At 39.1% G+C, this 18,292-nt stretch overlaps 1 protein-coding gene and 1 long non-coding RNA gene across 3 annotated transcripts in view; one reads left to right on the top strand and one right to left on the bottom strand.

The window, feature by feature from the left end:
- Positions 1-7,607, bottom strand: part of LOC124775343 (transcription factor E2F6) — a 63,290-nt gene extending 55,683 nt beyond the window's left edge. The window contains exons 1-3 of the mRNA XM_047250174.1: positions 7,040-7,607; positions 1,137-1,232; positions 801-946 (exon numbers count right to left, since the gene is read on the bottom strand). Coding sequence (XP_047106130.1) covers positions 801-946; positions 1,137-1,212 — 222 coding nt within the window. The 5' untranslated portion in view covers positions 1,213-1,232; positions 7,040-7,607. The remainder of the gene's footprint in view (positions 1-800; positions 947-1,136; positions 1,233-7,039) is intronic.
- A 135-nt stretch (positions 7,608-7,742) lies between these two features.
- Positions 7,743-18,292, top strand: part of LOC124777850 — a 41,672-nt gene continuing 31,122 nt past the window's right edge. The window contains exon 1 of one of the 2 annotated variants that reach the window (XR_007015790.1): positions 7,743-8,338. This is a non-coding gene — a long non-coding RNA (uncharacterized LOC124777850). Of the gene's footprint in view, positions 8,339-10,341; positions 10,462-18,292 lie in introns of those variants that run through there. The other variant, XR_007015789.1, reaches the window with a different exon arrangement.

The following is an 18,292-nucleotide window of genomic DNA, read 5'->3' as shown; positions in this document are numbered from 1 at the left end:
GTTGGCGAAGTGGCCAGTAGCCATACGTTACTACAACACAAATTAAATTACCTTTTTTCCACTCACTTTCACTCAAACTGTGGCCAATGAGGTGAAATAAGTAACACTTCTGGCTTAGATATGTTACAAGAAACAAACAATTTTACCAGCAAAATTGTGTGTAATATTGAGTTCCACAGCCTTTTCAAATTGAGCAAGCTGAATAACGCTTAACTTCCTTCAACTACTACTGAATAACTGAATCAAATTGACAGGAACTTTCATGTGGCAGGGTGCAAGCATTGGAAAACAGAGCCAAAGGTTTGCATTTTGATTTAGAAACAAATTTAAACTGTAAACAGCTCCACCCAAATCTTAAATTATCTGGGTCTGATATGTTCACATGTTCTTTAATATGGTTATCACCTCAGAAAATGGGTATACCAGCAGCATAATTTGGAGGATGAAAAAGACTGCTATACAACTCTTATTAGTAAGATCAAACATTATGTCGAAACCCAACTAGTGCTGCCACCAAGCAATTTATCACCAATCTCTTAGTAACTGAAGTGCCTCCCACTCTCCACCCCCCCCCCCCCCCCACACACACACACACACACACACACACACACACACACACACACACACACACACACACACACACACAGAGAGAGAGAGAGAGAGAGAGAGAGAGAGAGAGAGAGAAAACCACGACAATAGTTAAATCATCAGCTGCCTGTTTACTGTGCACAAACTCCCTTCAAAATGATGAATGTTTCAAACAAACCTGCATACTAGTGTCTATTCAGACTCAAACTCACCTCACTCCTGGGTGGTGGAACTGCAGGGCACCTTATTATCTGGTTCTGTGGTGTCTGACCATATTCATGATCAAGCAGATGATATGAAGTTGGTGTAACAACTGTCACCTCTTCTGCAGTTGTGATATCAACATAATGCTGCTCACCTGTGTATTGGAAGCAAAGTTATAATGTATCAAAAATTAACAGCACATTAATTTGGAACATGCAAAGTCAGCAAGTAGTAGAACCCCTCCCCCCCCTTTCCCCACACACACCACGACCCACACAAAACCACTACCATCACTCGAAAATAAATAATTTACAGAGATGAGTGTTGTTCAGAGCTTATCATACCCAGTTTAGCTTCTGGTGTGCTGATATTTCGGGTCCCATTATTAGTCAATGCAGCAGGCCTTCTCCCACGAGGCATGCCGCTAGTGGCACACTATCCTGAAAATTCCAGAACAATTTTTATCAATAACAAACTACTGATTTGAGAAGCAAGGTGGCAGGGGACAAAACATATGATACATGAACAATCATTTGAAGTTATAAAATTAGAGCTGACAAGACACTTTTCCATGTAACGAACAATGACCTTTGGTTTCTGTTGACACATTACCACTATCAGAATGTAAGTCATTAATGATGGTTGAAACTTCAGCCTCTAAGTAGACAGTACCAAGGTTGGAGAAGTAAAAGTACAACACTGAATGAAAATTCAGTAACGCAATACAGCCTCTTGGCAAATATATTAATAGCAAGACATTAAAATTGGGAACTGTTTGTGATTATACCCCAGTAGACCAAATTCCTATCTTGGCTGTTGGCAATATGAACTTTGTCGGGAAGCCACCAAATTTAATCAACAGCACAGCACATACATAATCATGCACGTAATACAAGTATAATATAACTTTGCATTCCAAGTGTGAGCTGGTCACAGCAACTGTAACAGATTCCATCTATTGTGGAATTCTCACGCCCTCCACGTAAGAGTGTCAAGTGACACTGTATGTATACATACCAGAGGGGGTGATAGTATTCCTCTCGGGTGTGCAGCCGGATCATAACGTCTTCATGACAATATTTCCAAGGTCCAACTGGCCGCCATCTTCAGGTGCGAGTGCTGGTGCACGATCTCGCCGGAACTGTCTTCCCAGCGCACGCCTATATAGGCCGCAGAAGGCCCACAACGCGTGCGCGAGAAGGTGCCGTTTTGCCAGTGGTGGAAACAGGCGAAATCGAGATATCGCTAACAAAAATTTAAAAATTTTATTCCGACGATCGAAACACAGACCGTTGTTTTTTAATGTCTGATAACACCGGGTCCCAAGTCTTACTTAAAGGATAACCATTGTCTCATTAATAAGATCTTGAGATAAACGAATCTCTATGGATTCTTTTAAAACACAGTCCCAATAGCGAGATGTAGGGGCAACCATTTGTGTCTCGTCATACAGCATTCTGTGTCCCTCGGTGAGACAGTGCTCCGCCACTGCAAATTTCTCAGGTTGGAGCAACCGTGTGTGCCGCTGGTGCTCAACACATCGGGTCCTGAATGGTCAGGATTGTTTGACCAATATAAGCCTTCCCACAGTGGCAAGGGATCTTGTAAACACCTCAAACCCAAGTCATCCTTAACAGAGCCAAGAAGCGCTCTAATCTTGGCTGGAGGACAAAAAATACTTTTGAAATGAACAGATGCTAAATACATACTTTTTATTCAATGACAAATATTTTGAACAGACGGACAGAGTCGCTATGGGGTGCCCATTGTCCCCAATAGTTGCCAATCTTTTTATGGAAGATTTTGAGGACATGGCGCTGAAGACGGCGTCCTTAAAACCAACCTGTTTATGGAGGTACGTTGAAGATGCGTTTATGCTGTGGCCTCATGGGAGAGAAGCTCTTCACCGGCTCCTAGATAATTTTAATTCCCTGCATCAAGTTTACCATAGAGGTGGAAAGTGATGGAAAGCTTCCGTTTCTTGATGTTCTGGTGTACAGAAAGGATGATGGGACACTGGGACACAGTGTTTATCGCAAGCCTATGCACACGGACCTTCACCTGCATACTTCTAGCTGTCATCCATCGTTCCAGCGTATGGGGGTCCTGTGGACGTTGGCGAGAAGAGCTTATGCCATTTCAGATGGAGAAAGCTTGACACAAGAACTGGACCATCTTAAGGTTGTGTTCAAGCAGAATGGCTATACCAATAAACAGATCTGTCGTGTTTTCCAGTTTGGACCTTCACCTGAACCACCAGAAGATACCTGCAAATCGGTGGCTTTTCTGCCTTTTGCTGGGAGCATTTCCTCGAAGATAGGAAGAATTCTGAAAAGATATAATATCAAAAGTATTTTTCGCCCGCCAGCCAAGATTAGAGCACTTCTTGGCTCTGTTAAGGATGACTTGGGTTTGAGGTGTGTACAAGATCCCTTGCCACTGTGGGAAGGCTTATATTGGTCAGACAATCCTGACCATTCAGGACCCGATGTGTTGAGCACCAGCGGCACACACGGTTGCTCCAGCCTGAGAAATTTGCAGTGGCGGAGCACTGTCTCACCGAGGGACACAGAATGCTGTATGACGAGACACAAATGGTTGCCCCTGCATCTCGCTATAGGGACTGTGTTTTAAAAGAATCCATAGAGGTTCGTTTATCTCAAGATCTTATTAATGAGACAATGGTTATCCTTTAAGTAAGACTTGGGACCCTGTGTTATCAGACATTAAAAAACAAGTCTGTGTTTCGATCGTCGGAATAAAATTTTTAAATTTTTGATAGCGATATCTCGATTTCGCCTGTTTCCACCTCTAGCAAAACGGCACCTTCTCGCGCACACACGTTGTGGGCCTTCTGCGGCCTATATAGGCATGCACTGGGAAGACAGTTCCGGCGAGATCGTGCACCAGCACTCTCACCTGAAGATGGCGGCCAGTTGGACCGTGGAAATATTGTGTCATGAAGACGTTATGATCCGGCTGCACAACCGAGAGGAATCTTATCATTTATTACGCCAGGAAAGCCTTCATGGTCACATACCTGAGGGGTATTTAACCATCACTTAATTTCACAAGTACAAAGCCGGTCCATATACAAAATTTTTCAATCATTATTGGCCAATGTGAGAATCTAGATTCTTCTGTAAGCTATGTGTAGGGTACCCTGCAGCAATTTTCAGACATAAATGTAACCTTTGCTATAATTTGGGTTTCTATTTTTTAATACTTTGTGTGATATCTCACCCATTATATGGATAAAATTTCCTTAATCTCCAACAAATCACAAATTAAAAAACAAAAAGGCATCTGGAGTTCAGCACAGCGAATTGTGTAAATCTCTGGATAATGAGGAATATCAATACTTCTTGTCAGCTTTGACCAGTGATGTAGGAAAAGTGTGACAAACATTGTAAACAATGTGGTGACTATTATGTAACATTGGTGGCAATTTTTTCGAACTAAGAGACTATGCTACAGATCACGCTTATTTGCTTTTCCAACCCACAACCAAACCTGTCGTCCTCCAACATAAACTAGAACTCAGGCTAAGCTAGAGATCAATTTGTCATGACAACCAAGCTTTGCACTTCCACATTTGTTGGCTTTGTCAACTAACAACCAAACTGTGGAAATACAAACCAAAAGGTGGTGCCACAACAGTCATTAACATTATGTCACTGATCCAAGTCAACAACTGGTATCAAATATTCTTCTTGAACTGGGCTTAATTTTGACTGCAAGAGCATTCAGGCACTTCCCAGAGACTTTTTAACATAACAGAACAAACCAAAGATTTAAAATATCATGTATTAAATTATGGCATAACTATAATTTGCCACTGCACTGGCACCAGTGAACTTTATGATGTGTGACTAACATGATGCAATGGGCAGTAGCTTCTTCCACCAAGTACGAAATCTAATCTGGAACAAGGAATTCCCTCAAGGAATCAAATAGACCATGTATAAAATTTATCTCCTGCCAATCATGATGTATAGTCTAGAGGTGTGTGTCATAAATAAGAGAGTCAAATACAAGCATGTGAAATGAAGTTCCTTAGGTCAGCTCTACAAAAAACTAGGAGAGACTGTCAGGAATGATTATGCAAGGAGAGACCTGCAGGTGACACTGACTACAAAGGAGAGAATGAGTGCTTTGAGACTGAAGTGGTTCGGTTATGTGAAGTGAATGCACCTGACAAACTCCACACCAATATTCGGAGATGGAGGTACCATGAAGAAGACCAACTGGGCGGCCCAGAAAGAGATGGACAGACCAGGTTAAGGAAGATCTCAAGAGGAGAGGAGAAACATGGGATGTAGTGGAGGGAAAAGCTATATCAGGACAGAAACCAATGGATGCATATCGTTCACAAAGTTTCAACCAGGCCTGCTGGAAGGAAATCATGATGATTTCCGATGCACAGGAATTTTCATTCACTTCAGTAGTAACTGTTAGTAGTTAGTCCTCTGGGTAAGATTTACCTATCTTTGCGTAAGAGTGGCATTTTTACACTTGACAATTTTTTGCCTGAAACAAATCAAATTTATTTGTTAGGACCACTCACAATACGCTGCCTGAAAATACCCTAACAAATATAAACACACCAGGTTTTTTTTCCCTTTAATTCACTTCTCTGCTACACAATTGTACAGGAATTTTATGTCTGGCTTGAATATGGCTTAATATAGGCTGGTAACTCTGGTGAAAATTGAGCTATTGTTGATGATCTGGTACCATGGGAAATTAAATTTTAAGTGATAAAACAAAAAGTTTAGCACAAATTTTTTTGCTGTTTCCTAAACTTACATTCCAGTAAAATAATACGATTAATAATTTAACTTAAAACACAAATAACTGCTTGAGAAAGACTTAGGCAATGCCAAATCAATGTTTAACAGAAACTTTGATTCCTGCAGGTGTGATGAGGCTGTCAATTAACTATCCCCAGTTTTCATGTATGAGAATTATTATCCCACACTACACTGCAATTTCAAAAGATTAAGTGCAATATAAAAATTTTAAATTGCAAGCCAGATACGGTTTTGTAAAACTTATATTTTGTTGGATGGAGCCTCATTTTAAGGCTCAAATTTAGAGAAACATGAGTTAGTATGTAAATTTGTGTTCCAGTCTACAACTGCAAAAAGACATCTTCTGAACTATGTGATTACTGTTACTGTAAAGTAGGCTGTCCACAAAAGTACATCTTTTAAAACTCAGACAATAATGCCAAGCATTTTCAGAAAAAAGCTTGTACACACACACACACACACACACACACACACACACACACACACACACACGAGAGAGAGAGAGAGAGAGAGAGAGAGAGAGAGAGAGAGATATTAAAAGGAAGTAACAATGCAACAAGTAACGTGTAACAAGATCTGACCTGCAATTTTTATGCCAAAAACTCCTCAAGCTCACACTGAAGTCTGTGTTGCAATAATTATAGTCATCACATATCTTCGTTTTCTAACAAATTATTCAAGTTTTATAAACAAATTCTGCAATGTTAATGTACCTAAAAACAAGCTTCCATTACAATATGCTGCCCAATTTTGTTGCTGCACGTTAGAAGATATTTAAGGTATACGTAAAAAAAGACATACTTTCTAAGTTACAAGTATCACAGATGAATACAAAATATAACCATAAACAAGTACACTGAACTATTGCAAGAACAGAAATCTATATGCAACAAAATCGAACACGTGTGGCGTACTGAAGTGCCTGCATAGACTTTCAAGACAAGAATAGCAGTTCAAATGACTCCCAAATAATTGCACACGTCTGTATATAACAACTCTCCAATCAAGAAACTGTGGCACGCGTTTTACTTCACGTCAATATTTTAACATCTAATACGACTGCTTTTTCCCAGAAACATTCAACACGACACGTGGTTCAGTAATTAGCATCTTACAAATATCGTTATTTCTTTCTTTCCACTCGACGCTGATCGTTATTCCAAAATCTAGCATGAAACTAAACGTGTTATCCGAATATCTATCACGAAGATAGACGATGCATCATACTGTCTTAACATTTCACGTTACTTCGTTTCTCGTGCTATATGAACTACCCACTCTACTGAATGTTAACGGTTAACATTTTCAATTTTCGCATTACACACAGGACGCTTCTTTGCTTGAGAAAGGCCGATCATGTTACCAAACTCAAACTTACGAGTTCACTTACGACCCACACTACTTTACCAAAAACTGTAACTCGTTATACTTACTATTAATGAAAAGCAAAAACATCCAGCCACGGCATGAAGTATAACTGCAACTCTTCACTAAAATTTTAAAATGTTACATGATCACAAAAAAAGGATGCAATGATGCCGAGCATTTGAAGGTGTAGTCTTTTGTTTTGTGATTGGCTTGGTTAGCCGCAGTCACCGTGCCATAATTACAAATTTACGTTCATTTACTTTCCTCAATACACTCGATTTAATGCCCACACTAAAACCAACTCAAAAATCATACACGGCACGTGCTTATTAACAAGTAATACGATCAACAGGCTCCAAATTTCCACATATTTCAACCACACAACCTCCCTCACATCCAGCCATCTGCTGCAAACAGCCAGTAGCAACAATGAATGTGGCGCGAACTTGTATTTCCCGCAAATAACGTACATTCGGTCTCGGCCCTGGAATCGGGGCCCAGAACGTAGGTACGATTCACTGTATTAACTTCAGAATCACACGGTTTTGGAGCTCGGAATATCGCATAGACAATATAAGTTAAATCTTAAGTCATATTTTCTAATTTATAAAGACCGAGTACTCAGCAGTAGCACATCTAACACAAAAATTGGTCGTTATGCTCGGTCAAAGTTTTGAAAAGTTGCTCGCCAGGTGACAGCAGCGGAGCAACATGGCGGAACTTTACATGTGGTAGCAGATGATTTAGTCTGATGTTTAAAGGTGCTTTGTGTGTCGTATAATATAAATCAGAATTATTTGCTCGATAAAGAATTAGTATTATTGCATTAATTAATTAAATCCAAGGTGTCAAGTTGAGAAACGATTGATAACGGGAAGAGAGTGCATAGTAAACAATTGTGAATACGGATTTTAGTGCCAGATTGTAAACCATTAGAGGAAATAGAATTTTAAAGTGTATGAGGGTCAACCGCCAGTTCTTCATTATTATATATACAACGGTGCAATATGTGTAATTCCTCGTCAGTATTTTTATCGATTTCTCCATTACGTATGCCCACGCACCCTACTTCTGGCTCTGACTGAAATTCGGGCGCAAAGGACAGTTTTGTTCATGCTGTAAATAGAGTTATTTTCACATACGTATGTAATTATTGAGGCTTACGTGACAATTTCAACGTTGTTACTACTTGCAAATTATGAACGAAGAGTCAATTTTGTCTCAGAATGGTGCCTACGATCAGTTGTGCTGTGTAAAAATTGCACATGTATACATTCGGCAAATTTCTTTAGAAACGATTGAAATGTGATCATTGTTGCAAAGAGCGAAATTTACTGTTGCAACTGCATGCCTTGTTTCATAAGGTAAGCATAGACCAAAGCTCTTATTAGGTCTGCATGAGATTGTCACAAGCCCTGCAATATGTAATGGTAAATATCTCAACACTACCAATGTACAAACCTTTTAACTAACGTATGTTATATACATGGCATGCAAATTAATCCTACAGTGGATATAAATCGCTCGGTGTTTTTCTGTTTTAATGTGGGCAGTAGGTTGCAGATCGACAGCTGTAGACTAGTAGTACATATATTGAACACAGAGTACTCAGGTGTAGATGGTGCAGCAATGCAGTAAATTTTATGAGGTCTTTGTCTCTTTGCTACTGTGTGTGTGCAGTTGTTTTATTTTTTACTATATATTTCTCTTATGCTGCTATGTTATAGCAGTCTATGAGCTATTCCTGGTTGTCCATGGTCAGATATTTGTAATACTTTGACATTTCTAATTCAGCATTTTGTTGGGAGTCATGAAGTAGGACCTACTGGGCACAACTGTGCTAAAGTTAATATTAGGTAGGTGTACTTAGCTTGTAACAATATTATGACAGAATCCATTAAAAATTTTTGTTTTTACAGTGCAGAAAATACAAGCTATGCAAAATAATCACTGTTATGCAAGAAAACTATAAGTTACTTAGGTACCTTTAGCCAGTTATCCTACACTTTATGAAGAATAAACTACTACACTCGTTTCTGTCAACTCCTAAGAGCTATCAGGCAAGTAGCTTTGCTCGAAAATTGTACCATACTGTTTTTAGTGTTTGATAATTAGGAATTTTCTGTTCTATATCTGTTTTAAAATAACTAAGTGGTCATCAGCCATTATTTTTATTTTGCCCTGCTGTCAGCTGGGTAAGTGCCATTACAAATTCAGAGGACCAGTCAGTCCTACATTTATTTGTTACTTTCTACTTGTTCCACATTTGTTAATGAGAAAAATGCCAAGGTGCATAATGGTTTACAGTCCACATTAAATTGTACATCCCCCCCCCCCCCACCACCACCACCACCACCACCACCAAACAGACTGGTTCGCAGCAAAGGCAGGCAAAGGTATGCCGAAGTTAACTTGGGAACAGTTCATCAATTGAGAGCATGAGACTGTATTCACAGTAGGCCTAATGAGATTATTCCCATCCAGTGATTTAGTGGTTCCTGTGTGACGATAAAGAATTGTGATGAAACTTTGAGAAAATGTATGTTCCCAGCAAACATTGTTAAAGATTTAAGATCACATATTATATACTTGCACAAGATAGTCATTTGACATCATAAAGCAACTTTTGTGTGACTTGAGTTTACAGCAACTTTGATATATAATATCTCTGGCAATAATCTTTTTTTAGAAAAGCAAAATTAGGCCATTTTGTACAACATTTTTCACTCTGTTAAGTGACAAAAGGTATATGGCCCTAAGAAAAGGCAAGAAATTGGAGGCATAGTGAAAATGCGCACATATAGCTGATATTGGAATTAAATTTAACCTCTTTTATTGTGTTTTACAATGGCTAGGTACCCAAGTTCTGACAAGTAGGAAATAAACTCGAGTCAGAACACATCCCCCCCGACTCATTGTGACCTCATTTGGCACTCTGCTAGGGACTTCTGCTGGTAATTGTGTTCTTTTTCCATTTTCATGTTAGTTTCATGTTCCATGGATCATTTGCATGAAAGTTGTAATTTTCTGGAACTAGTCATTTTACATTCACTTCACAAATTAATCTGTAAATTTAGCTCCCTGCTGACCACTCACAACGTTTATAAACATACAGACGCGAGTTAGTAGTTCCTACACAGCACCTTTCACGCATTACAACAACAGAAATCCTTTATGGAATAGAAAGATTTGTCAAGGAGTAACTTATTCAGTTTGTTTTCAAATTTTACTTGTCTGTCTGTCAGATATTTTATACCACTGGGTAAGTGGTCAGAAGATTGGGTTGCAGCATTCTGCACCTTTTTTTTGTGCTAAAGCTGACCATAATGTGGAATAATGAATGTCATTTTTTTTCTTTTAGTGTTGTGGTTCTGTGCATCAATATTCCTCTTGAACTGCATTGGAATTTCATGAGGGAATAAATGTACTGTGAAGCAATAGTTACAATGCCTAACTCCTTAAACAGATGTCTGTGAGATGATTGTGGGTGAGCACCATAAATTATTCTTGGAGCACATTTTAAGCTATGGAGACTTTCTTTCTTAGATGAATTACCCCAGAACATTATTACATATGACATTACTGAATGAAAATATGCAAAGAGTGCTAGAACACCTTCCTGTGCCTTAAGTTTTTGAGCATGCTTAACCAGCCTTTCTGACATTCCAAAACATATTACTGTTTCATTGATTGCTGAACTTGTAGGTTAAGTTGTTAAAATTTGCATCTGTTCTTTATAAATCCTACATTTTGCAATTTGTTTTCTGCTTCACACACTGAGGCTTGTCTCTGATGCAAACTGTTAGTTTCAGTGATGAAATACCAATTGATGATAATGGTAAGTTAGTGTGTAGCCCTTCATTTGGTGCCAAGTCTCATCAGACTGGAAATAAGGCTGAGAAAACTGCTTCCAGATACTTATTTACTGCAGTCTTGCAAGCTGGACAAATTTACTGACCTGATGTTACGAATAGGGTGCTTCTTCACCAGAGCACAAACCTTATCTCCTGTTTCTGTATCCGGTATCCAAATTCCTGTCTTTCCATTATGATTGTTTTCGCCAAAGAGATTACAACATTTTTTAGTTAACTTATTTATGTATTTTTGAGCCACTCATGTTGAGTTAGCAATGTAGTTTCGTGGTGCAGACAAACTTGGGATGTATCATCCAGCTTTGATTCAGTGTGTTGGATTAGTAACTCTTGTTGACAGTCATTAACATCCATAAATAATGTCAAAGTAGCTTTTCTTGCATACAAAATTACATAGCACTTTGATGCTCTACCTCCTTGCCCAGTTTAACAGGGAGATAGCTACTCCGGTCTCTGTCCATTTGTACTCAATCAGAGAAGGATTACTTGCAAAACACCAAAGTTGGTTCAGATTGCAATTGGATGAAATTAGTCACTTTGTATAACACTAGAATAAAACTTCTAACAACAAAACTGTAACTAATTCACAATCAAAACAAACAATGGAAAATCCAGGATGGGAAGTAATAATATTATGAGAAGTAAAGTTGCTAGTCTCCATATAGCGGAGATAATGATGAATCACAGATAGGCACAACAAAAAGACTTTCACATTTAAAGCTTTTGGCTAAAGGCCTTCAACACACACACACACACACACACACACACACACACACACACACACACACACACACACACACACACACATTCATGCAAATGCAACTCACACACAACTGCAGTCTCAGGCAACTGAAACCACACTGCGAGCAGTAGCAGCAGTGCTTGATGGGAGTGGCAACTGAGTGGGGGGTGGGGAGGGGGAGGGATAGTATGGTGGGGATGGTGGATAGTGAAGTGCTGTAGGTTAGGCAGAGGGGGGGGGGGCGGTTAGGGGGAGGTAGCAAGAAAGAAGAGAAATAAATTAAAAAATAATAAATAAATAAAACAATTGGGTGTGGTGGTGGAATGACGGCTGTGTAGTGCAGGGATGAGAGAAGGGAAGGGGCTGGATAGGTGAGTACAATGACTAACGAAGGTTGACGCCAGGAGGTTTACAGGAACGTAGGATGTATTGCAGGGAAAGTTCTTACCTGCACCAGTCAGAAAAGCTGGTGTTGTTGGGAAGGATCCGTATGGCACAGGCTGTGAAGCAGTCATTGAAATTAAGGCTATCATGTTTGGCAGCATTTTCAGCAACAGGTTGGTCCAGTTGTTTCTTGGCCACAGTTTGTAGGTGGCCATTTATGCAGACAGACAACTTGTTGGTTGTCATGCCTTCATAGAATGCAGCACAGTGGTTGCAACTTAGCTTGTAACCACATGACTGGTTTCACAGGTAGCCCTGCCTTTGATGGGATAGGTGATGTGTGTGACAGGACTGGAGTGGGGGATTTATGGGAAAGGTCTTGCATCTAGTTTTATTACAGGGGTATGAGCCATGAGGTAAGGGATTGGGAGCAGAGGTTGTGTAAGGATGGACCTTACCCCACCCAGTCTCCACTCCCATCATTCGCTGGTGCTGGTGCTGCTGCTCCCAGTGTGGTTTCAGTTGCCTGAGACTGCAGTTTTGTGTGTGCGTGGGGGGGGGGAGGGCGGCGCGCACGTGCGCGCGCGCGCACCTATTGTTGACAAAGGCCATCGGCCAAAAGCTTTAAATGTGAGAGTCTTTTTGTTGTGCTTATTAGCGACTCAGCATCATCTCCGCTATATGGTGAGTAGCAACTTTCCTTCTCGTAATATTGTCACAATCAAAAAAAGTATAATTACAAACAAAGGTCAGATTCTAAAGCTTGTTTGGCTATATGAAGCTCATAAGGACTATACTCAGGCAAGAGAACCCACTCACTATACTGCAGACACAACAATAAAATGCAGATAGTTTGAACAAATAAATGTGTATCTTGTGATATTTTCCATGTGAAATAAATCAGTTAAATAATTAAGATTAGTATATTAGTTTAAAAGTAGTGAAATGCAGACATAGCTATTTAATAGACTAATTTTACATAAATCATAAAATACACATTTTGTAGAGTGTCAAATGTGTTCTAGTATTGATCATGAACGTTTGTATTACTTAATGCACATAGGGCTGATGGTGTAGGGAAAACGTTTGATAGGGCAGAATCCAAAAAAATTTTTCAAGTAAGATTACCTCAGATTGTTAGAAAAACAATAAATATAAAACTGTCTTTTTTTGCTGGATTTTATGCCTTTTTTTTTTTTATAAAAAGTATTTACGAGAGTCAAATGCTTTGGAGAGGATTTAAATACATTTTTGCAGTTTTTAGATGTCTTAAGACTCAGATCTCACTTCCAATTCAACAAGACTTCTAATTTTACTATCCTCAAACACAAGTAGACAATTCTAAAACAAAAATTGTCAGATTTGAGTTCTAATGGAATATGAGCGTATTTTCATTGTGCCTCCACCGATCTTTTGTGTTTGCATTGCAAAATCAAGTCTAGCTTTTTTTGTAGATGGTTTGGAACATGGGGTAGCTAATGAAAATGGTTTAAAAGAGACTACAGAAAATATTTTGTATTAAGTGGCCAAAAATACCTATTTTTGGTGTTTTTACAAAATTGTCAACTTTGCCCTCAATTTGTAAACTATTGGAAAATGGTAGGAGATTGAAATTGTATATTGGTTGTGTTGGTAAGTTATTACTTGCAAAGTTTCAGATTTGTCCTGCTATTACTTTCGGAGAAATAAAAAGGCTAAACTTCAAGTAGCTATTTTCTTCCGACCGACTTTGCTTCAGATTATCCATATGAATCTTGCTCATGAAATCCTTTATTATTTCACTTAAGATAGTGCAAAAAGTTGTACAAGATGGCGTAGTTTTGTTTCTTCTAAGAAAATACTGCCAGAGATATTATGTCTCAAAGTTGCCAAAAACTCAGAACTACACTGTCGAAAGCTGCACTATGTGGTCAAACAAATTACTCTCTCTCTGCAAGAATTAAACTGGTGAAAGTGGAAACTTTACCAATGTTCACTGAGGGCACGTGTGTATGGTAATCTGACATTAGGCCACTTACCATAAACTGCCCTATGCACAGATGTTGATGCTGCAACCTGCATCCCATGGCCAATGCTGACCCAGCAACACTACCTCATGTCTGGATCAAGGTTGAATCACTTTGTTGTCCTAAGAGCAACGTGTAAAAAGGGCAATGCGGAGGCATTGGCAGTCACTTGGCTTTCATGCTTCTGTGGTCATGTAGTGTAAGATATTACATACACATTTGATGGCAATTTAATTAATCAGAAAGGATTAATCAGATTGTGAATTAGAAAGAAAGGGAGAATTGACTTGACACGTTTTCTCAAGGCTCCCTTACATCACTAAGGCAGAAGTATAGCCCTATGAGTAGATATGAACTACAAATACTGCTCTAGAATTCCTTGAGACAGAAAAAGCTTCTATCCACAAATCGGCACAGATTTCGGAAGCATTGCACTCGTGAAACTCGGCTTGCCATTTTCATCAAACAATACCCTGTGAACCATGAATGAAGGGCAACAGGCAGATTCCATACTCGTAGATCTCCACAATAGGTATCAGATATTGAGTAGCTTGAAGAATTCTTAAGTGATAGAACCCAGTATGTTGTACTGGACAAAGTGTGTTCTTCAGAGACATGGGTATTGTCAGAATTGTCCCAGGGAAGTATGACAGTGAATTTGCTTTAAATACAGGAAATTGTAAGTTAACACAGATGAGTAGGAAGAACAACCCTATAATGTTTGAACACAGTATTGATGGCGTGCTGCTTAACACATTCATGGTGATTAAATATGTAGGGATAACCCTGCAAAGCAATATGAAACTGGTAGTAGAGAAGGTGAATGATTGACCGTGGTTTATTGAAAAAATTTAAGAAACTGTGGTTCGTTGTAAAGGAGATCGTATATAGAACACTAGAGTGACTGTTTTGCTGGATTGTTTTGGATTCCCAACAGGTCGGGTTGATGGCAGGCATTGAAGCAGTTCGAAGTTGTGGTCTTAGATTTCTTATACCGGCGGGTTTGATCAACTTGGCAGTATTATGAAGGTGCTTCATGAGCTGAAATGGGAATCATTGGAAGGAAGACGTTCTTTTAACGAAAAACTACTGAGAAAATTTTAGAGAACCACTGTTTACATTTGACTGCAGAACGATTCTACAGCCGTAAACTTATATTTCACATAAGGACCGTGAAGAGAAGATAAGACAATGGTTTAAAAAGTTCTCGGAAAGGACTTAAAAAAGAGTACTTACATCAGTGAAACTCTTTTTTTATTTTTCAATGTAGTCTCCTTGTAGATTAATGCACTTGGTCCAATGATGTTCCACTGCCTTGATCCAGTCTTGAAAATGAGTTTCCTCCAGGCCTGCAAAATAGTTGTCAACTCCGGCTATCAGTTCTTCATTTGAAGTGAATCTTCATCCACCAAGAAACTTGCAGTTTTCAGAAGAGATGGAAGTCTGGTGGCGTCATATCAGGTGAATAAGGTGGGTGTGGCAACAGTTCATACCTTAGTTCATAAAATTTTATCATGGTGACGGCATGCATTTTTGATCCAGCATCAAGAGTCGTGGCACCCATCTTGCAGATAAATTTTTTCATTTCTAATTCTTCAGTTAAAATGTGATATACCCTTTCAGATGACATCTGGCAAGCATGAACAATTTCACGCACTTGCAACTGGCAATCCTCCATGACCATTTTGTGCATTTTTGCAATGATTTTTGGAGTAGTGGCACATCTTGGCCGACCACTGCGCAGATCGTCATCTAAGCTCTCCTGACCAAATTTAAATTCATTTGTCCACTTGGCAACAGCTGAATATGCAAATCACTACGCAGGAACAACAACAGAGCCATGCACTGCAGAGCTCTCTTCCAAGAGCACTGACATGGCATGTGTTTACAGGCAACAGTCCAATGAATATCATGTGAACAACACGTTGCGCTAGTGCTGACCTATCGTGGTGATTCCAAGAACTTTTCAAACCACCCTCGTAGTACTCATGTGGAGGCATATAGCCAGCAGTTTTTCTGTTGGTCCATTTGGAATGTAACAGGAAAATAGGTGCCCTCTGTCATGCACCATATGGTGGCTTGCAGAGAACATATGTAGGTGTAGAGTAGAATCCCATCCAGTAAATCTAAATCATAGATTCTCCATCCCTAACACTGATTTTGCTTGGCCACCCCACTTCTTATTATTACCCCTAAATATTTATAAGATGTTGTGTGCTCAAGTCATTTTAAATCAGGTGATGCTGTGGGAATTTGACTAGGAAATGAGACACTTAAAGTAGGGGATGAATCTTGCTATCTGGGGAGCAAAATGATGATGGTCGAAGTAGCAGGGATGTAAAATGTAGACTGGCTCTGGCAAGGAAAGCGTTTCTGAAGGAGAGAATTTTGTTAAAATCGATAACATAAAGTATAGATTTAAGTGTCAGGAAGTCTTTTCTGAAAGTATTTGTATGGAGTGTAGCCACGTATGCAAGCGAAACATTGGCGATAAATAGTTTAGACAAGAAGAGAATAGAAGCTTTCAAAATGTGGTGCTACAGAAGAATGCTGAAGATAAGATTACATAACTAACGAGAATGTACTGAATAGAATTGGGGAGAAGAGGAATTTGTGGCACAAACTGACTAAAAGAGGGGATTGGTTGATAGGACATGTTCAGAGGCATCAAGGGTTCACCAGTTTTGTATTGGATGGAAAGGTGGAGGGTAAAAATTGTAGAGAGAGACAGAGATGAATACACTAAGCAGTTCCAGAAGGATGGAGATTGCAGTAGTTATTCGAAGATGAAGACGCTTGGATGGAGTAGAGTAGCATGGAAAGCTGCATCAAATCAGTCTCTGGACTGACGACGACGACGACGACGACAACAACAACATGTGCTCGAGATGTTCACTACTAAACAAGTAACCAGATACAACCAGATTCTTTGTTGTCGGTATTATCTTGCACTGATTCCTACTGAAAGAGAGCTCCCATCCATTATACCAAGGAAAAATTTGGCAAAGTTTCGCTGCATTTTCTTGTGATTGTCCAACAAAGGTACTTCCATGTATACAACAGCACTGCCAGAGAGCAATCTGATTGCCCTGCTGATGCCGAGCCAATCACATATCTGCAAAGATACTCTGCTACAGTCTTGAATGAATTTTGGAAATCTAAGATTGAATCTACTATTTGCAAGATATATAATATGAATGAAGCAAGCTGCATTTCGCATGAGTGGTTTTTCATGAATCTCTCCTGATTATCTGAGAGAACTTTGTGTTCCTGCAGGAATGTTATTTGTGGCTGAAGAAGAAGGGGGGGGGGGGGGAGGAGAGAGAGAGAGAGAGAGAGAGAGAGAGAGAGAGATATGATGAGCAGTGTTGGTCTGTAATTCTCTGCCTATTTTCTTTTGCCTTTTTTATGCAAAGCAATGAGTTGCACCCTAACTAGAATTCATTTGGGGCATGAAGCTTCACTTGGAATATTGTTAATTGTTTTTAAGTACCAGGGGTGCTGATGGGTATCTCATTTAGGAGTCTGTCAGTCACACACTGGTATGGTAGCATCAACGTCTGTAAAAGTTTTAATGCAGAATTTGGTATTTGTGGCAGCTGTATTCAGTTCCAACACCAGACTAACCAATGAGACATTGTTTTTAATTGTTGCTACTTTCTACTAGCATATAAACACTTTTTCCACACCCTTGCTGGTTTCTTTTCCTGATGATACAAAGCGTAAATGTCACATTTCTATTCTCATCTCATATAGAAATGGTTTGTAATTAACTGCAAGAGACACAGATGAGAATAGAAATGTGTAATTTACACTTTGTGTCATCAGGAGGAGGAACCAGCAAGGATGTGGAAAAAGTGTTTATATGGTAGTAGAAATTAGCAGCAGTTAAAAACAAAATAATAATAATAATAATAATAATAATAATAATTGTGCTATGCTGTCTATGAATAACAAGAAAATATGAGATAATCTGCTTATGTTTTGTGAATAAAGGGTGTTTGCTTTACTTTAGGTAGTAAGATGCTTAGATTAACTTCAAATGGTAATCTTCTATAATGGGCACGCAACCATTTACTTTATAAAAGCTGTTTTATGCTAAGGGATATTTCATCTTCATCTACTTTATTGTTGTGGTCTTCAGTCCTAAGGCTGATTTGGTGCGGCTCTCCATGCTACTCTATCCTGTGCGAGCCCCTTCATCTCTGAATAACTATTGCAACTTACATCTTTCTAAATCTGCTTACTGTATTCTTCTCATCCAACAATCAATTGGGAAAATTAGTTTTGTTAGTGATGGGCATGCTAAGACAT

This window comes from Schistocerca piceifrons, chromosome 2, assembly GCF_021461385.2.
Source record: "Schistocerca piceifrons isolate TAMUIC-IGC-003096 chromosome 2, iqSchPice1.1, whole genome shotgun sequence".
In the NCBI taxonomy this organism is placed as follows: domain Eukaryota; kingdom Metazoa; phylum Arthropoda; class Insecta; order Orthoptera; family Acrididae; genus Schistocerca; species Schistocerca piceifrons.
This window is presented reverse-complemented; position numbering and strand designations above follow the sequence as displayed.